This window comes from Python bivittatus, unplaced genomic scaffold, assembly GCF_059951505.1.
Source record: "Python bivittatus isolate LINGU-HERP-01145 unplaced genomic scaffold, Pbiv_v1 ctg000050_np1212, whole genome shotgun sequence".
Lineage (NCBI taxonomy): Eukaryota > Metazoa > Chordata > Lepidosauria > Squamata > Pythonidae > Python > Python bivittatus.
The window spans coordinates 5605519-5625936 of record NW_028277033.1 but is presented as its reverse complement, the minus strand read 5'-3'; the positions used below and the strand labels follow the sequence as shown (position 1 = coordinate 5625936).

The following is a 20418-nucleotide window of genomic DNA, read 5'->3' as shown; positions in this document are numbered from 1 at the left end:
CTATCTGCAGCCAGGGAAACTCACTGGGTGACTTTAGACCAGTCACTGTCTGTCAACCCAGCCTATGTCACAGTGTTGTTGTTGTGAAGATAAAATGAAGATGTTCTTCATGGAAGCCTCCTTGAGGTCCTGAAGTAAAAATGGGATCTAAATTTAACAATAAATGTGTGCAACTTGTATAAACATATCACATGAGCACAACCACTTTGATCCATAGAATGAGATCTTCCAAAGATATTTTTCAAAGATACGCACATTTGCATACTCACCATCTGAGGATCAGGAATTTCAGCAATGGTTTTGCAGGATCAAAATAGTCTATACTTCTGGGGACATCTACTTTCAAGAAGGTTATCTGAGAGATTCCCAGGCTCAAAAACTGGGAAAATCTGTTCTAGCAGTTCTAATTCCTTGTTCTAATCTTGTGTTCGCCAGCCCATATTGCAATGAGGTGAAGGAAAGGAAGATGGCCCTATTTTCCATTATCCTGTTGAAGTCTAGTGTTTTCCTATTCCTTGGTTCAGTGAATGAACTGAGTTTGAACCAAGACTGAAACCTGAAATAGAGATTTCAAAATGCATACACAAAGAAACCAAAGTTGTACAGATGCTTACGACCACGAAGACTTGTTGGTTCAGATGTTTCAAGGCAGCAGAGTTGCTGGCCAGCAATCCACTGGGACTCCCTGCTGGTAATATCACTGCATCCAGTTTGGGCACCTGTTCGTAGATCTCCAAACCCATGGTCCCCAGCCCTGATAGATAGATAGCACTATTATCTCTGAAGACAGAAGCAGAAAGAAAAGATTTGCTATTTGACAAAGAGCAATACTCCATTATTTACCTTCCCAGTGTAGTCACCTATTCCCTTAACCCACCTCCTTCTGCCTTTCTTCCTTTTGGTTCTTTCTGCACAGATGAGGGCACTGGTTGGGCCCAGGGGTGGGGGGTTCTTCATTTGGAAATGTGCCCACCCAAGTTCTGGGTTTTGAATCAGCCAAGATCCTGGGGGGTAGGGGTGGCTATTGTTATCCATGAGTCTTGTGGGCTCTCAGAGGCTCCACTCCACAGATAACCAAAGCGAGGTGCTCTAGTTGATGTTGGGCCTAAGGTTGTGCTGGTGTACAATCCTCCCTGCTGCCCAGCATCATCCCTGCCTGAGCTGCTGGATTCTGTCACTGGGCTGGGGACAGAGTCCTCAAGGCCGAGGATTCTGGGGGATTTCAATCTACCATCTAGTGGTATTGAGTCTAAGTAGCTTCGGAGTTGTGGCTTCCCTGGCAACCATGGACCTCTTTCGGATACTAATTATCTGGTTTTTCTCTTGAGGTAGTTGCAACATGATCTGGTAGTAGAGGACGCTTGGTAGTGGACGGTTCACTTCTCTGATTGCCTTCCAGCTCACTGGTGTCACCCTTCCCCATGGGGAGACATGACCTATTTGACTGGCCTGAGAGGCAGTTGATGGACCTGGAGAGTTTCTAGCAAGAGTTTGGGCTTTTCCCCAAGGATTTGCTGGGGAAGCCTTAGTCACTACCTGAAATAGGCAGGTGGCTGAGGCCCAGGACCACACAGCCCCTACGTGGCTTCTCCTTATGCACTGATCCTGGGATGTGTCTTGGTTTACTGAGGAACTCCTCCCTTCCTCGAAGGAATTGAGTCTGACTGAACACAGGAAAGACCCTGTATTAGGGATTATCTTATAGCGATCAGGGCAGCAAAACACTGATATTTCTCTACCTTTATCCACTGATAACCATCCAGCAGCCCTATTTAGGTTGACTCAGTCCCTCCTGGGCAAGTAGGGGCCCCAGAATCATCTACTGGGCTGCTGCAAAGAATATTCTGACTATCTGGCAGATAAGGCTGCTCAGATCCATCCCAAATTGGACTCCAACTGGGCAGGTCTGGGCAAGATGCCTAGGGCCCGGGCTTGTGGTATGATCTGGGATGAATTTGAACTGGTGACTCCCCAGGAAGCAGACAGGGTTCTCTGTGTTGGTAGTTTGCCCCCCTGTTTATTGGAACTGGGCCCCTCCTGCATCATGAAAGCAGCCAGGGAAGTGACCTTGGTTGGGTCCATGTCATGTGTTGACCATGAGGATGGGGTGGTCCCTTTAGCCTTGAAAGAGGCAGTAGTGTCCCCTCAAGAGGCATCTTTGGACCCAACAATTTTAGACAACTATCATCCTGTCTCCAAACTTTTGTTTTTAAGGAAGGTTGTTGAGAAGGTGGTCAGACTGGAGCTTATGAGAACCCCGGAGGAAGGGGATTACCTAGACCCATTTCAGCCACATTTCAGACCAGAATTCAATACGGAGACAGCCTTGGTCATGTTTGTTATTGACTTGTGGTGAAGCAGAGATGGGGGAGGTGTATCCATCCTTGTGCCCCTTGATCTCTCAGCAGCTTTCGATACCATCAAACATGGTAATGGAATGTGAGAATGACCTTGGAAGATGGGGGGAAGAGATGGTCCCTAGGGAACGATCAGACAAAAGGGGGAGGAGCCTACAACTGAGAAACGGGCAGAGAAAGAAGCTTAGAAAGGATCTGACCTAACTTTCAGGTGGTAAAAAAGAGACGGTGGAAGATTTGTACTTTCAGACTTGCAAGATTCTGTTAACATAGCCTTACAATAAAGTAGAATTAGCTCATCTTGTGTTTCCTGTCTGGTCTACTTGGGAGGCTGAGAGTATCCTTTTGGATTGACTCTGGGTGCTGGGAACAAGGGCCACATTTTTATGGTAATTCTCGACCTTCCTCCAGGGCCAGTTCCAGTTGGTGCCGGTTGTGGGGAGGGAATGGGTGCTTTCTAGTCCCCTTTTTGCAGGGGCCACAGGGATTGCTGTTTTCTCTCCCACATGTACATGAAACCACTGGGAGAGGCCATTTGTCATCTCTTTGAGGAAGACCGGATCAGGAAACAGACTCCACAGGAAGGCTAGAACTATACTTTACTGAGAGTAAATAATATAATAACATAATCTTGTGAGCCTGATTGTGCTTTATCACCCCTATCTCTTATCTCAGGGAGGAGCCTGCCTGAGTCTGTTCCAAATATTATCTTGTTTCCCAGGACTTAAGGAATGTTTCAGCCCTCCTTGCCTACATTATGATTCTTGCCTATTTCCCTCAAGGTCCTTTCCCTGATTCTCCATACATTTACTGGTTTGGGATTTGGTATCATTAGTATGCTAATAGGTATATCTTTCGACCCTGGGCTGGCCAAGTGAGACTGTCGAGGTTCTGTCCCAGTGCCTGGAGGTTGTGTGGGTCTGGATCAGGAGGAACTGTCTCTAACTCAATCCTACCAAGACAGAGTGGTTGTGGATATTAGAGCCACCTGGGCTGGGGATATTCCATCTCTATCCTTGGGTGGGGTTGCACTTCCCCATTCATGAGTGGTGCATAATCTGGGGGTCCTCCTGGACTTACAGCTCTTGCTTGATGAGCAGGTAGCAGCTGTGGCCAGGAGGGGCTTTGTACAGCTTCATCTGGTGTGCCAGTTATACTCTTTCCTAGATTGGGTGGGTGGGTGGGTGGGACTCTTCAGACAGTGATTCATGCCCTGGGCACCTCACAGTTTGACTACTGCAATATAGTCTACATCTGGATGCCCTTGAAGACCACCCAGAAACTTCAACTGGTCCAGAATGCAGTGGTATGGGCAGTGATGGGCCTGCCTCAATATGCCCAAGTAACACCTCAGCTTTGCGTTTGCAAAGCAGGTGGTTGGTTTTCTTTTGGCTGTGATTCAAGGTGGTAGTCATTACCTATAAAACCCTATATGGCATATGGCCTTGTTACTTGAGGGACTGCCTCTCTCCCATAGTATCTGCATGGCCAGTTGGTTCTGACAGGGTCGGCATGCTCTGGGTTCCTTCAACTAAATGATATCTGGACTTTGGAAGCAAGACTTCTCTGTTGTAGCACCTGCTCTCTAGAATGAATTTCCTCCCAAGATCTGGGTGGCCCTCAACCTACTCGTGTTTGCAGGGCCTTGGAGTTACTGGCAGGCTTTTGGCTATGGTGGTTGAAGCCCCTTCTGAGTTGTATGCGTATGCTTTCATTGTTGCCCAGTTTTGCCATCTTTGTAGAGAATGAAGAGGATGCGCTTGATGGAGAGAGGGAGAACCAGTACCAAAGAGATGAAAAGGAAAACATAGATTAAGTCCAGGACATGTAGAAAGTATGTGCAAATGTCTCAGACAAAAACCTCCCAATTTCACATGATTTTACAAGAGAGAAAAGGGGGAGGAGAATCAGAACTGCAAGATTATGTTACTATAGCCAATCTAAATAAAAATAGTCTTTAGTCTTCCATGGAGTTTATTTCTTGGTCTGCCTCATAGGGTTGACAATTTTTTGCTCCTTTGTGATCAATTAATTTTAAGTAATAGTTAGTAATTCAATTAAAGTAAAATTTGACTTGCTGCTTATGGTAGTTTGGCCTCTGTTATGTACAGTATGTCTACAATTTGTTTGTATATTATATTTATACCCTACCTTTCATTTAGGAGCTCAAGACAATCTATATAGCTCTCCCTCTTCCTATTTTTATTTTGTTTTTATTATTTTAGCTTATACGTCACTCAATTTTCACTCCATTTTTATATATTAAAATGTAAAATATCAATAACATAACAGTAGGAAGCCCCTGAGAGGTCACTATTTGTGCAGTGAGACCTTCAAGTTCCTGAAATGCCTTCCTGCATAGCCATGTTTTCACAACTTGTCAAAAATATTCTAGGGAGGGGGTGACCTCTTTATATAGACTGTTCCATATGTGGGGAGCCGTCCCTGAGAAGGTTTGAGCATGAAGGTCAGATTTGGGATCCTCGGCAGGCCATATCTACTAGATCTCACTGGATTAGAGAAGTGGTCTTGGAGATCTCCAAGACCTGAACCATGTAGGGATTAGTTATCAACTTGTATGGCAGCTAATGTGCACTTCTTCCCACTCTCCTTGCTGTTGATATCCCTCTTGGAGGTGGTCTTAAATCTACAGGGTCATCTTCCTTTTGAAAAATATTTTTCCTGCCAAAGGCTACTGATTGTGAGCTTTTCTTCCACATATGTCAAAACAGCTTGGGTGGTTTTTGAGTGCATCTGTACTTGACTGGGAGAGGAACACAAAGCTCCTCTTAAAGTTTTAACTCTCAAGAGCCCCCCCACCCCACCCCAGTTCTACAATCTGAGCAACTGTTCCATTTCATTAGGCTGAGACAATTCTACATCAGCGAGTTATAGCCTACGACGTTCAAGATTATCATGGGGAACAAAGTGACTATTAAACTGAGTTGCAGATTTTCATATAGATGTGTCCAAAGTCTACTTTTTCCCTCTTCCAAATAGTTTGTGTGCTTTTCTAATTTTGACCAGTCACCTCTATGGCCATAACACCAACACAAACATGGTATAACAGAGAGTTATGCATTCTTTAGCAATTGCTCTTGGCTAACTCTCTCTCTCGGTCCCTCCCTCTTTGCTGTTATCCAAACTGCAAGCAAGAGGAACTATGCTATTTTCAAACTCTTTCTATCATTCCAGTAGGAGAGTAAAGGCAGTTTGGCATGTAAGGTAACCAGGAATTTATAGGAAACAAGCTTAGCCCATTTCGCAAGTAAAGCTTGGCTGCGTAATTCTTTCCAGTCTGCAGAGCCAAAATCTGAGGCTTTAACTTCCATCTCTGAAGACTTCAATCTTAACTGGTAAAAAAAGGTTCAATGAACAGATTATGAATAAATACTAGGAAGAAGGTTTCAATTTGGGATAGGTGGGTCATTCTGGGAAATGTTAGAGACTATTTATAAAATAAATATTCTCCTGCTTTGGTGTACTAATCTGGAGGATGACAAACTGAGGGGAATTTTGTATAAAAGAGCATTTGTTTCATTTGTTCCATCAAATGGATCCACCAAGCCAAGATCCAGGCAATTATCAGTGTATGTACAATGACTGCCAGAAAGGAAAACTCTCTAATTCCAGATTATCTCAACAGCTGAAATGTTACTGATTGGCTGTGTTGTATTTTCCATTCACAGAATCCCAAAACAAATGATTTCCTCCTTTTTATACTTTTGCACCATGTGACTTTTGTATAACTGCTGTAAAGATCCTGTAAGAAACCAACTGGAGCCTTAAGCTGTGTGAGGTTGGGAGGATAAAACATTAAACTTGTCACTAGATTTTGTTTCTGGTCTTTGCAGGTAAGACTGATGTATAGAAACATAACACACACCTTTTATGTGGGTAGAAGGCAGACTAATCTTTCTTCCTGCCCAAAGGTGACCCATGGTTTTAAGCAGTGCATAGAACTTCCATTCATGTTTGATTTAGTCTAGGGTCCAAACTTTAAGATACCACATACAAAATCTGTATTTTAGGGTGTGTGGGGTTTTTTTTTTTCCTTAGAAGTCATTGGCCAGCAAAAAGCATCAACGTGAATGTCAAACAACAATACGTAGTGAATATTCTTCCACTATAATAAAGTGACAACATATGTGAGAAAGAGAGAAAAGGAATATGATGGAGAAGTGATTTGAATACAAGGAGCCCCAAGCTAGATGAAGACAAACACTCAGATCCTGCTTAGTTTGGACCAATTTCAGGTTAAAGGTAAGGTGAAGTCTCCTAGGAATGTGGCTCCTGGTGGCTTCATGGACACATCCATAACGCTTTTGGGGAGCAATATGGGGAAGTAGTTTGCCAGGGCCTTCTTCCAGGGGGCTATTTTTGATTTCCCAATCTAGCCAACAGCCTGATATTCTTTGGTGGTCTCCTATTCAAGTCCTAATCAGTTCTGAGCATGCTTAGCTTCTGAGCCTAACATCAGTCAGATGCTACCACCCACAGGTCAATAAAATTGCTACCAAAACTCAAGCTCTTTTGCTGGGCTCATTTCAAGAGTGGATCTTGCAATCGTCATCTATAAAATAACAACTTACTCTTCAAGGTATAAGTAGTTATTTTCTTGTGCTAGCCTCTTGGCATGCAGTTGAGAATCTCTGGCAGTAGAACCATAGGAAATGACCATAGCACCATACTCGCGACACATTTTCACTCGGGTTGGCAGGGTGCAAGTGGACATGATGACAAAGACAGGAATGTGGAGCTCAGAGGCATGATACGCTACAGCCATGGAGAAGTTGCTGTCTGAGGCAACAATCACACCATTTCTTTGCTGGTCCTGGAGAACGTGAACCATCAAATGTAGGACATTGGTTAGAAGCTGGATGCAAGCATCCCAATCTAGAGTGTTAAAACAATTCTTTGGGGTCACCAAAATTAGGACAGCAAGGCTAACATGTTTCTAGCTTTTACATATTGGCATCCGAAAAGGGAAAATGCAGGGAGGAAAGACAAAAGAGAAGCAGCTGAGGTTGTCTCATCTGTGTGTGTTTCTTAATCAGCTCTGCTAGTAAGACTTTAACAGCAATTTGGGGGTGCTTCCAAATGACAACCCTGGGCAAGGTCAAAAACGACCAGACCTTTGTATTTCCACAAATGTCACTTCACATTACATGTATGGAAATATTCCAATAATGCCAAAGAATCCGTAATGAAGCTGGGCTTTACATCACCCCAGCAATGGTTGGGTGATGCTAAATCACTGGTGTTTGAATGTGTTCAAGAGCTAAGCAGACTTGTTTGGCTAAACAGCTGCGGTATATATGAAAGCATGTAAAATGATGCTTTAAGATGCTGTAACTCTGTAGAGCTTCTAAGTAGTCTGTTCCCCCATTTTTAGGGTTCTTGCCTTGCCATCCTTACTGCTTCCTGGGCTTCAGGTTTTCCAAGGAGAAAAGTGGCTTGATGGCTTTCAGCTACTCCTCACAGGAACCACTGGGATTTCGTTGCATGCACCAGATAAATGAATACAACACGAAGTAATATTTCACCCAAATGAAAAGGCTTCACAGAACTGGCAAGGTCAAAAACATGAGCCAGTGGACAAGTGTGGGTTAATGTATGAAAATCCTGCTTCACATTCCAGTTCAACAGCAACACTTATTATGGGAATTTTTCCAGGGGGAAAAATTCTCTCCTTGGGAAATGTTGTAAAAAGATAATTGGAGAAGTTGGAAGCATATTGTCTTTCAGACTAGCTTAGCTTACTTTTCACAGTTGTTTCAAAATTTAGCAAACAATTAATTCACTCCGATGCTCATGTTTCGCTTCCCTGATTTTCCTACCTCTTTTAATGACATCAAAAGGTAAAGGACGCCTCGCTCCTTCACAGTTCCTGTATATTGAAGAATCTCTTTCTTTAGATATATGTCCATTCCATATTGCTTTGAAAGCCTAGAATGCTGAAAACAATGGAACATTATTGAATAACTGTATTTACTCTTACAAACCCACACACAGTATATATGACACAGTAAGGGAAACTACATTAAGGTATGGATTAATTTATTTCTGGTCTATACCAGTTTTGCTACTATTCACTTGTAAATTCATTGTCTTCTGGCTTTTGGATAGATTTTACTTACCATACCATGTGCATTATTTCTGAACATATTATTTTTGAGTTTATTTTCCATCGGACTTTCCTCTAAATTATATACCTTAGTTTTAGAACTGTACCACAACATTCAGAGAAATATGAAAACTAAGAGTAGCTAAACTGGCATCTGCATTAATCTGCAAAATAGAAATAAGGTCATTCCGCTTAACACTGCAAACAGTGAAATCTTTGAGTACCATTCAGAGCAAATGCTATCCTGAACAGATGTGATTTGTCACTGAAAAGTTCCTTCGATTGATCGCCAAGTGGCAATTTTTATTTGCTCTAAGCAATCACACTGATGCTAGCAAACACAACACAGGAGAGACCATAGATTAACAAAAAAATCCTTATGGGTGATAAAGAGATCTTCTATGGACAGATGGTCTTTTGGAAGTGATTGATGTCATGCTGTTGCTAGATTATTTATTTGGCTGATAAGGTGGTGGTTCTGTCTTATCTCTGTGCTGGTTGCTTCCTGTGAGATTAGGGTTGTTGATAGCTAGGTGATGGGATAGATCAGTGTTGTCCAAACTTGGCCACTTTAAGATGAGTGGACTTCAACTCCCAGAGTTCCCCAGCCAGCATGGCTGGCTGGGGAACTCAGGGAGTTGAAGTCCACTCATCTTAAAGTGGCCAAGTTTGGACAACACTGGGATAGATCATTGGGAAGGCCTAGTTCTTTTGCTGTGATTTTTGGAGTTGGGTTTGTGTTATTAAGTTGATAAGGCAATGGCTCTAGTTTATCCAGGTAGTGGTTGTTTGCTGTGTGGCAGGAGAAATATTGTGTACTGAGCTGATACAGTAATATTGGGTCCTTGCTTCTAACTTTTGATAGCTCCGTAGGTAGGGTGTATATGTGTGTCGATCACTACTTAGCTGAGTGCCATGCTTCTAGGAATTCTCTTGCATTTCTCCATCTGGCCTGTTCTAAGATTTCTGCTCTTTCTCAATTATGCCTGAGATTATTGGTGTGGCAGGAGATTCATGAACCAATGCTGTGTCTTTTGACAACTGGTGGTTCTTCATAGATACGTTCTGCTAATTCTCTGCCTGATTGTTCTATGTAGGGTGTCTGCAGTTCTTATATTTAACTTTGCAGATGATTCTTATTTTGTGTTCCTTTGGTACTTTGGGCTTGGTTAGTACACTTTGTAAGGGTTTTGTTAACACTATGGGTGTTCCAAATGGTTGGAGCAGCGTGCTAATGGGCTCTAAGTTGCCTTTTATGGAGAGGAGAGTTTGAGGGATGCAATGTTGGTCTTGCTGCTGGGTTGACATGTCCTTTCAAGTGAAATTTAATGGGGATACATTATGTTCACGATGTTACCTGCACTGAAGATGCTACCTAGAAGGGTAAAGAAAGCTCTGCAACCCCCAAATCAAGCTTAGAGAACTCCAGCAATGCAACCAACCCTCTCAGAGCCTCCCAAACAAACATAAACAAGAGATAAGAACGGTTTGGATCTGATTAGAAGTTTAGTTTGGAATTGGCAGTAAACTATAATTTCAAATTAACAGAAGCGTGTTGTGATATACAGTTCTGACTTTAGCCTTTGAAAAAAGGATATAATTTGCTCATGTCAAGGTTTCTGTTTATTGTGAGTAGAGTCCCTTAAATTAAACATTTAAAAGCAAAACTATAATTGGGCAGCATGGAAAGGCAGGAAACAAGCTAAAATAAGTTCTTGGTTGGTCTGCAGTTTCTCCCCTATAAAATAAGCAAGACCGCAGTACAGCACAGGAGAATAAGACTGCCTTTTAAGAGACTAATTGGTGGAGATGGCTGTCCATTATTTCCCCAAAACCCATTGAATCAAATCCAAATGATGACATTTGTGTCATTTGTGTGTTGAGGTCATCACACAAATGATGTAAATTGACACAGATTCCATCATCTGAGTTGCTTCAGGTGGAAAACTGAGGTTTTACTATATCTCAGTCCCCACCTTTTGTAGTCAGAGAGAAATAGAAATCATAGCTAACCGCACTGATCAGAGATCCATGTGAGGTGATGAGCAACTTGGTTAAAAGATAGAGGTCCACCACACATAATATCAACCTGGTGTGATGCAAGTAAGCAAAATATCTGGCTGATTCTCAGCTACAGGAAACCAGCTTCTTCTCTCCACCCCACTGTATTGGGGGGAATGTGTTTGGGGGCACAGTTCTCTCAGGCTTTATTTCTTCATCAATACAGCCAGCTACCCTTCCTGCCTCTGAGCAAATTGCTCAGTCTGATATAGCTCCATTCCTGAAGTGGCAATTAATGAGAACAACCTTCAGGAGAAAAAAATGGAGGGATATAGAGCACATTACAAAGGTTTGCAAGATCACAGGGGTTTGTAAATAAAGCTGAAGAAAAGGGGTTCCTCTTGGATATATCCTGCAGAGGACCTTGTCTGGTGGCATCTGCAGGGTGGGAAAGGGATGTCATATGTGCCATGATGTCATTGCTCAAGTGGTGTAAATTACTGTATGTCCCAGATGCCTATGATCTTGGGTAGACAAGAGCAAATCCAGTCCATAGGGTCTACAACATAACTTTTGCAATCGGCACAGTGGCTTGCAAGTCACTGGTTTCTAAAATGGTTTGGAACTTCACTGGCATTGAAAAACAACAAAGAACAATACCGTGCAGGGGGTTTTCAGGACTCCATGCTGGATTTTAAACGCTGCAGCACTGATATCTTCAATTTTTTTGCAGTTACTGTAAACTGGCATGCTAATCCCATCTGGGCAGGTGGCAGAATCATTCATCTGTTCCTCATCATGGCTAATTATCTTCATGTCCCATGTCTTTACTGTCCCATTTAAATCCTCTTCCTCGCCAAAATCTTTCAGTCTCTCTGGGTGGATGGACGGTCTCCTTTGCTCAGCACTGCCATTTCTTACTTTCCTATCCTTATACCAATGAAATGCAGAACGCACAGGTGCCTCTAGGTCTTTTGCATTACTTTCATCCCTAAGGAAAAAGTGGGAATGAAATGTGTTATGAAAGATTCACCAAGTTTAAAATCCAATCATGGGAGATATGAGAAAATTGTGTACTCAGGGCCTAGATTTTCACTCATGTTCTTCATTGGTTCATTTGTCACAATGCATACAAATATACATGCAGGCAATGAGTCGGTTGGTTGGGAGAGATGAATACTGTATGAGAAAATTATGAAAACAAAGTGCCACAGCTTTAAATAAATGAATAAATTACATGCAGCAAGGTAAAAACATTTTATGAGAGATCCACCAAGAAACGCTTCATTTGTTGATCAGTTTCTAAGTAGTGGATTAACTTCTTCTCTTTCCAGTGCTTCAGGAACTTCATGGTTTGCAATTCTCCTTGAGCTGTATATGTCAATGTTAGAGACCAGAAAGATATGTTCTGCAGCTAAGGTCAGGGTGTTAAATTTTTACCTTTTCTGCCTAGTTCCTTTGACCCTTGTTTGAAGTGGGTAGGAAGAACCTGAAAAAAACAGAAGGCTTGAGGACCATGTCTCTGCAACTTCTGCTCTCCATGGGAGAGCCAACAGGCAGGTTTGGGGAATGTGAAGCTGTAGCAGAAAATTTAATGGTACCTTTAGGGTTAAGGCCCCTCCCACATGAAGGCATAGTGATGTTTTGTTACTGAGGGTAGGGAACTTGCCACCATGGAAGCAGCAAAGCACTGCTTCCTTGTGCTTGAAGGTTCATTGTGGGCTCCCTTACCTCCCAAGTTCCAGAATTCTGGTGTGGTGGCATTGTGTGCAGAGCTCAAATTCAGGCTAAGGCACTGAATTACTATCTGGTAAGCAAGCATTGATTAGCCCTCTCATGATGCAGAGTCACCTACCTCTGGTAGATGGCTATCTTCCTCTCTACCTTTCAGCCCACCCAGAAGTAACACAACACTCCAGGGAGGACTTTGCCCAACTCTGTTCCTGGTGGCCACATGGCCATAGAAGGTTTTTTGGCAAGAAAACAGAAGTGTATAACCTACAGCCGTGGGATTTCCTGGCCTCCTAACCAAGTACTAACCAGGTTCAACCTTGACCCTCCAGGTAGGTTACAGGCTGCCATATACATTGCTTATTTTTATATATTTATTGCCTCCCTTCTGCTGAACTTTATTAATACTTACTATGGGACCAGAATCTTGTACGTTTCAACATATGCTATTAGTGGGATCCTGTGTATTTTTTATACATATTCAGCGGAGCTCATTTGCAAGCGATTGTGCCTAGAATCACAATTTGAGTTCTTTTCTACATGCAATTAGAATTACATGCATATTTTTCATATGTTATATGGAACAATTTTTATCTTATTTTATTTTAAATGTTAACAACATTTGACATACACACACACATTTGCATTCTAGCTTTAGTGGGATTAATAAGCCAAGCAATGGGATTTTAAAACCTACTTTTTTGCAAATAACATCTTTCCAGAGCTAGGGACAAAAACAGAGAAAAGCCATTTATATATTTATATAAAAATAATGACAAAATAAAATAAACTGAGGAAATAAAACCAAATTAGCAGTCATTCTTCTTCTCCTTGTATATACTGTATCTAACAAGATCCAAAGATGTTTCCACACAAGAGTACCCTTTTAGAACTAATGAATCATTGCTTTATTTATTTAAGAAATAAACAGGAAATGTTTTTAAAAAAACCAATTAGAGTCTCTATGTAGTATTTAATACATTATTATGCGCTCTTCCAGAATTTTTTTTCCTGTGCTCCTGATATTTTCGCAACATCATAATCAGGGTGGGATTTATTTCTCATTTTTCCTCCCAAGAATGTACATTCTTCCTCCTTGAAATCTACCCATTCCCTCTAGGAAGGCTTCCACACATGAGGGACCCCCCCCCCCCCCGCATTTCCTGATGGAAATATTCCCTGTGATTTGGTGGAGGCACAATACAAGTCGCAAATGGACAGACAGCTTATTTTCCTTGTGGATATCTCCAAGTCAAGAGAAATATGCTCTCTGGTGCATTTCTGGTGTGCTACTTCTTCACTAGAGAGACTTTTCAACTACACTTTCCACCTCTCTGTTCATTCTGAAGTAGCTACATTCCAGAAAGCATACTGATGAGAACAACTTAGAGGAAAAGAGAGTTTAGTCTACCATGGCTTTGGTGCACATCATAGTTGTGATTAAGGATTCATAATTCTGCAATAAGCTTGATGTTCCTTTTCTTTTTTTAAGAGAGGGTTGGCGGTCACCTCCCAGAACATCTAGTGAATTCTTTGCTTGTTTTTCAGAGGAGGGTGTGATGGAATGTATCCACGAAGGGGAGGGTGCTATGGGGGATAGAAGCAGAGATCGAGGCTATCAGGAAGGAGGGGGTGCATTCCAGGAAGGGAAAGGAGACAAGAGACAACACAGTCCGCAGGGGGAGCGTGGGAAGCGAAAGAGGTTCAGGAGAGCCACTCCCTGGAATATCCCAGGGTGTATCCACTAGTTGCAGTAGGATAGATTTAGTCTGGCAAGATTCTGTCTATAACATGTAAGCAAATAAAGGAACTGAACTCAACTGGACTGTTTCACCATTGTTCTTGGGCTGGGCCTGACAGAGGGGGAGATGAAGATTGGGGTTTGGGGTTTGGGGCAGATCAAGGATCCATGTGTGCACAGATTCAAGATGGGAGGGACTTATGGACAGGTAGCAGTGACAATCATTGACTGGCCAGCTTGGCTAACAAATGTCTTGGTATTTGCCAACTACTGAAATGACTAGGACAGAGTTTTATGCATTCTGGAGTAGAGGCAAAAGCATTACACTATTAAACAGGTGGAGTTAACCCTATATTTGCAAGATTAGGATAATGGAACATCTGGTCACCCAGAAGTATTCCATGTCAGTTTTCTCCCCAAATCCTGGTACCTTTTTGGATTGAGTAGCAACTCCTATCTACACCAGCAACTTGGTCAATGCTGTCTTGTTTAATGGAAGCTGGCAGTTCAACACATAATCAAACAGTATATTTTGTCATTCTTATGCAATATGTGCACATACTGTAAGCATTGGCAAGGTCCAGGATGTAATTAGGCATGTCAAAATTGGATCTGTCATTACAGTAGAAGGATGAATTATTAATTTCCTTTGAGAAAAAAAAATTCTACCATTATCCATCTTCTCTTTTTATAATAAAATAATGGTAAAAGCTACTTTCAAAAAACATGTAATTTGATAGTGGAGAAATTCAAGGGCAATTAATAGATTATTTGCTTGTCTTATTTGCTAACATTGATAAGACTTGTCAGAGCTTCTCTGGCATTAAGCAAAATATACTCCTCGGCTGGTTCAGCTCGTTTTATTGCTTTCAGTCTTGATATCTGATAAATATTTCTCTCTCTTAACATATGAAATTCGGACATAATTATTCCTATTTTGTATAAGCTTTATGTGGTGTAACGTTTGCTGCTATTTAAAAACTATTTTATTGATTACTGACTCAGATTGTAGTTATTTTTTAAAGGGTTGTATTGTTTTATAATATTATCAAAATGTTGCTTTGTTATCTGCTAGAAGAAGAGAGGGTGTGAAGGCATTTTACAACATCAGGAAGGAATGGAATTAGTCAACCTGGATCCCTTTGTTGAATATAACTTATTTATGATTTCTATTATAGAATATTATAGAACTGTTCCTGCAACTAATACAACTAGCTTTGAGTCCAGTCCATAATCAGTTGTCCAAATAAACTGCATCTCCTAACACTGATACAGAACATTAAGGCATGCATGTAAAACACATAGTCCATGACATGGCTCCTTGTTTTCATTTCATTTGCAGCAGGATCTTTGCATCAAGAAGTTAGAAGATACAAACCACAGAAACTAGGAGGAAAATCACATAAAATACTCTACGGCATTAAACCAACAAACAACGAATCTAACCCCTGGGAAATCTAACCCCTGCCATGCATCTAACAATTTCTTTGGGATGGAAGGAAGGAAGACAGATTTTAAATGGATTTTATCCATTCTTTGCAATATTTGGGCTATCTGTGAGAATCAGAAGTGAGAAGCAAAAGAGGTTGATCATCATATAACGGTGATTACCTATAAAGTATGGCAATGAAATAAATAAAGAAGCGAAGTAGTATTCCCACTATTGCACTGTAAGAAGGCAGGTAGGATCCATGGGAGGTAACAGCCAGTGATTTGGCTCTAGGCACAAGCTTGGCACTGTCCATAATTTCTAAAGGAGGAAAAGCAACATTCTAAGTTCTACATCACATACTCCAACCTTTGCCAGAACGGATCGTATTCTTTTTCTTCTCGTATGCCTTCCCTGAGAAATCCATTTTTTAAAGCTCTGGAGTAGAACAGCTGTGCAGCAAAATTCATAGCAGCCTCTTGGTTATCCCTGAACGGCAGGATTCCCGGGGAATTTTATTTTATTCCCAGGAAAAAAATTGCTCTTCAGAATGCTGCCAGATGGGCAGCCAAGGCCCGGAGGGTACCTGGTAAACTGTCCGGCGGCAAACTGTCCTCTGACTTGAGAGGGGACAAAGAAATGACTTTGAAGATGGGCATCTGCTATATAAAGAGATTATTTCGCAGCTCAACCTGTCCCTGTCAATTTGAGTCAGGGCCTGAATTATGCTTCGTTCTGTGTGGCTGACTGTTTATAGCTTTAGACGTTCCTCAGCTACTCTGTTTGGAGGTAAAGCGACACTGAAACCTAACCGAAACATCACTGCAAAACAAGAAGAATGATTCAGGCTCTGTAATCTGTTCCCCCCCTCTCCAACCCTGACTTTAGGAAGTGAATTCAAGGGATGCCTGACAGCGATTTCCCATATTACCACAATGAATTGGGAGCTAGATAAAACAGCTCCCGTTCTCCATGTCCTGCCCTAGAGCAGATCCAGCTGTTTTCTCTGCCTGCTGTGAGAACAGAACCAATGTGGCTTGGGTTCTCTCCTACCTGCGTAACATCTGACCCCATCAAAAACTGCTGCATAGATTCACACTAATTGGGCAAGAAAGCCGCTCCTCCTCTGGAATTGGGCCCTTTCAATGCCACAGCCAAGCACTATCTGGCCAGGGGCTCTATCACCTAAATGGAAAAGGCAAAACTTGTATAGAGGAGGCCTGGCAAACCCTGAAGAAGACAAGGAAGAAGACAGCCCCAGGCCCAAGGCTTCCATGCAGAGGTGATCAACAAACACAGACTGAGAGCCAGGGAGCATGCAATTCTTTTGCTCCAGGCTAGAGTATTTCTTTGTCCCATCCTGCCAAGAATGGGAGATTTGATGGCACGCCAGGCACAACCAGTGCTTGGGTATGATCCGTCATAGGGCTGGAAAAAGTGTGCAGGGGAAGGTGGGGCTGAGAAAAAGAGAATGAAGGAATTTTGAAAGGAAATCATTTTCACAGTAGTGTTACTTGAAACCTTTCTGTCTAAAAGGAGCTCCGATTTTGGAATGAAGTGGGTGCGCAGATGTTCTGAAGACTGCATTTCTATCTAGAGTTTAGGATAAGTAGCCTGTACTTAGGACTGTCATATCTGGGGTGTAAATAACCTGATTACTATTAAAGGACAGCAAAGGGGGGTTTCTGTGTTTCTCTGCTGCCCACTTCCAGTCATTCAAAATCAATTACAGCCAGAATTTTAATGAGCTCTTCTTTCACATCTAAATGCAATTATCTGGGATTTTTAAAAAGAGTAAACTCCACTGCCTATTCAAGTCACTTACAAGTTGAACAGAGTTTTCAATTACTCCATCATCACCGTCATAACAACAACAATAACTCACCCTCTAGTTGAGCTTGACTTCTTCATCCATCGAGTCTTATTACCATATGAACATTAATTGTCTTTGTTGTCTTTTGGGATTCTTCCCAGTCTAGCCTGATGGCCTCCCATCCAAGTGCTAACAAGGGTCAACCCTGCTTAGCTTTTTGAGATCAGACCAGGCCAGCTAAATACTGCCCTCTGCTGGGACACTCCAGAATAGCATCCTTAAATCCTTTCCTGCTTTAATCTTGAGCCCCTGTTTCTGCAGCCCCTATCAATATAAGTCAACATTGTTACAGTATTCATAAGTCAGAGACTCAGCTCTTGTGTCTGGTCTCATCCAATCAAACTAAATTACTAATGGAGAGCAGACATGTTGCCTGTGAACTCTGGCTAGAAATTAAGCCCTGTAGATCATGGATGCTTTAGGTGCTATACAGAGTTCAGACTTCTGAGATTTACTTACTTTAGAAACAAAAAACAAAATACAAAGATCAGAAAATAAAACTAATGGTTGTGGAGAAAGATGGTAGAGCCCTTCTGTACTCCATGAGCTTCATCTTCGATTTTCCAAATTTATTTATTTGATTTACATAGCCGATTTATATAGATGTATATACAAAACTCCATTTGAAAGGCCACAGATTGAGTATCCTTGAAATGGCCCGAAGAACTGTACAAAGGCAATCTATTCACATTCCTTTTCAGCAGAAGAACATTGAGGCTCAGAGGTGGACATTTTTTCATACTTCCACTCCCACCCCCATTGTTCTTGCTTTTTTTTAACTATCAAGAAGTAGAAACCTTGGCTGATCTACCTGCAGATTCTGCTCTAGCTTTGGCTGAGTGGGGAGGGGCTGTTGATGTATCCAGTAAGCTTATTTCCACTTCACCATGCATCTATTCATTATTTCACATTGAATCATCTTATTATGCAGCTGTCGAATTCTTTATTGAAGAGGTACAACTCAAACCAGTGTTCATGAAGTTCAGTAAATGTAGTGGGGTCCAGTCCTCCTCCTCCTCATTCTTTCAGATATCATAAAGCTTCTCTTCTTTTAAAACAAATATCCAGCCTGCTGTTCTTTAGACGTGTTGGATAATAACACCCATCATCCCCAGCCAGCCTGTCCTTGTTCTGTACAGCTGAAAACTAGGGAAGGCCTTGGGAGTGTGAAGAGAAAGAAGAAACATCTAAAAGCAAGGGATTTGGGGAATAAGACTTTCCACAGAGTATTCCTTTTCATGATACAGTGAAACCTCAATTTAGTGAACCTTGATATAGTAGACTTTGCATACAAAAGTTCAGATTTCCACAGCAATTTAAGTTGTTCATATAATGTTGTCACCTGGTCACCATGCAAGAGGCATCATTTGCTGCAAGTGATGCGATTTGCATCATCTGGGTCATTTTAGCATCCCCTAAACGACGCCAGTTGCTGCAATGATGTGCTTTCATATTTAACAGCGACACCCCCTCTCCCAATTAGTCCATTAAAAGCAGGTTTCATCTTGTTCTGTTTAAGGAACATATAGCTGCTTTTAAAAATAGAAAATAATCTGTACAAAGTAGGGGCCCATCTACAAGTCTAGCAAAGTACCACTGTGTACACAGGTTACAAAAGTTTAGGCACTTGTCTGTTGCCATCTGTCAGAAATGTGTCCTGGCAACCTGTTTTATTCATCCTGTTTTAATGGTTGCATTTTAACCTTTGTATGCCAAGAGTCGCTGTTGTAAGATGGGTGGCCATATACATCATTTAAATAAAAATAATGTCCCTGTGATGTTGTCTTCATCCTCCCCAGCCCATAAGAGAGAAGCCTTACCTAAGTGCACTTGTGCTAAAATAATGTTTCCTCCTTATTTCAGCATCATCTAGGGACAGCCTCAAAGTGTGTAAAATCTTAAGCATTGTCACCCGCTATATTTGGAGGGAAGTCAGCAGACTGGCAGCAACACAGAGGGACTCAAGGCAGGATAGGAAAGGGGCAGCAAATTTAATCTTGTATAGTTTTCTGCTGACACAAGGATGGGTGGACAGCATTTCAATTCAACAGTGAGAAAAGGTTTTCTTAACAATGAACTATAGTCATGGCTATCCAGAGAAACAAACATTTTTTTGGATAGATTTCTGAGAATCTAAGAGCACATAAAAGGTCACAAGATTACATTCAAGCTGCAAAAAGAACAAGAAGGTCCTGCTCTTTAGTAGTCATATTTCTCTTAGGAGCCAGGTCTGGTCCAGTTGCTTGAAGACCAATGACAGTATGAAGGAAACCCCCATACAAACAGAGACCAAGGACGAGACCACCGTTCATCAGTTCTGGAAGCAATTTAGTGGATGTTGTTAGGCAAGTCTGTCTGCTGTGGCTCAAGGCTACTTCATTTTCTAGAGATAACACAACTTGGAGACTTTCCCAGGACATGAAGTCTCCCAAAGTGATTTTAGATAAAACCCTTGACAAAGTTTAACTATGGTGATAGCGATTAAGCTGTGAAGAGTAGCCATCCTTGGTTTAAAATTAACTGTGCCTGGGGTGAGAACTGTTTAGCTTCTTAATATGGGATAAACCGGAAAAGGAGCTATTATTATCCTAACTCTTATTCCCTTCCACGGCTGCTAAGAAATCCTCTTATTTCGTTCCAGACATAGCTTTTGTAAGTCCTGAAAAGAGAACATTTGCCCAGCATAATGATTAGCATAATATGTAAAGACATATCTTAGATTTGCAGCCTAGAGAGGCAAAATAGCCTTCTTTTTATTCTGTGGCACATTGTTAAATAAAATCCATCCTCTTCTTCATTGCCATACCCCTGACTCTCTCTTTCCCTTACTTTGACCTTCTAATCATTTTCAATCCTCTCCTCTGTCTTCTATATTAAAGAATTAACCCTGACTTTCCCACTGCCCTTTTCTTTTACAGGCTTTCAGCATCTTCCCTTGGTTGCAAATGGATTGCTGTCTGATTACCCTGTTGAAGTTTTGATGGCTATCCAGGAACCTGATTTCTGATGCTGGTTCCTCCTTCTCTTCTCTCCGCAGCCTGAGCAAACTTCTTTCAGGCCCTGGCTTGTGCGTTTGGCAAAAGCAGAAGATTGCATTAATTCACTCACTTTCCAAGTTCCTAGATGGGTAGGAAATGCTGGGGGCAATTTTACTTAGCA

General features: G+C 41.7%; 1 protein-coding gene across 3 annotated transcripts in view; it reads right to left on the bottom strand.

Annotated features, from left to right (window-relative positions):
• The window catches only part of LOC103052365 (uncharacterized), a 32700-nt gene extending 16844 nt beyond the window's left edge, over window positions 1-15856 (bottom strand). The window contains exons 1-6 of one of the 3 annotated variants that reach the window (XM_025167895.2): window positions 15569-15702; window positions 12914-12940; window positions 11146-11476; window positions 8198-8314; window positions 6950-7191; window positions 615-780 (exon numbers count right to left, since the gene is read on the bottom strand). In XM_025167895.2, the coding sequence (XP_025023663.2) occupies window positions 615-780; window positions 6950-7191; window positions 8198-8314; window positions 11146-11476; window positions 12914-12940; window positions 15569-15702 (1017 nt within the window). Of the gene's footprint in view, window positions 1-614; window positions 781-6949; window positions 7192-8197; window positions 8315-11145; window positions 11477-12913; window positions 12941-15568; window positions 15703-15755 lie in introns of those variants that run through there. The other 2 variants (XM_088130152.1, XM_088130150.1) reach the window with 2 other exon arrangements.
• Window positions 15857-20418: the final 4562 nt, after the last annotated feature.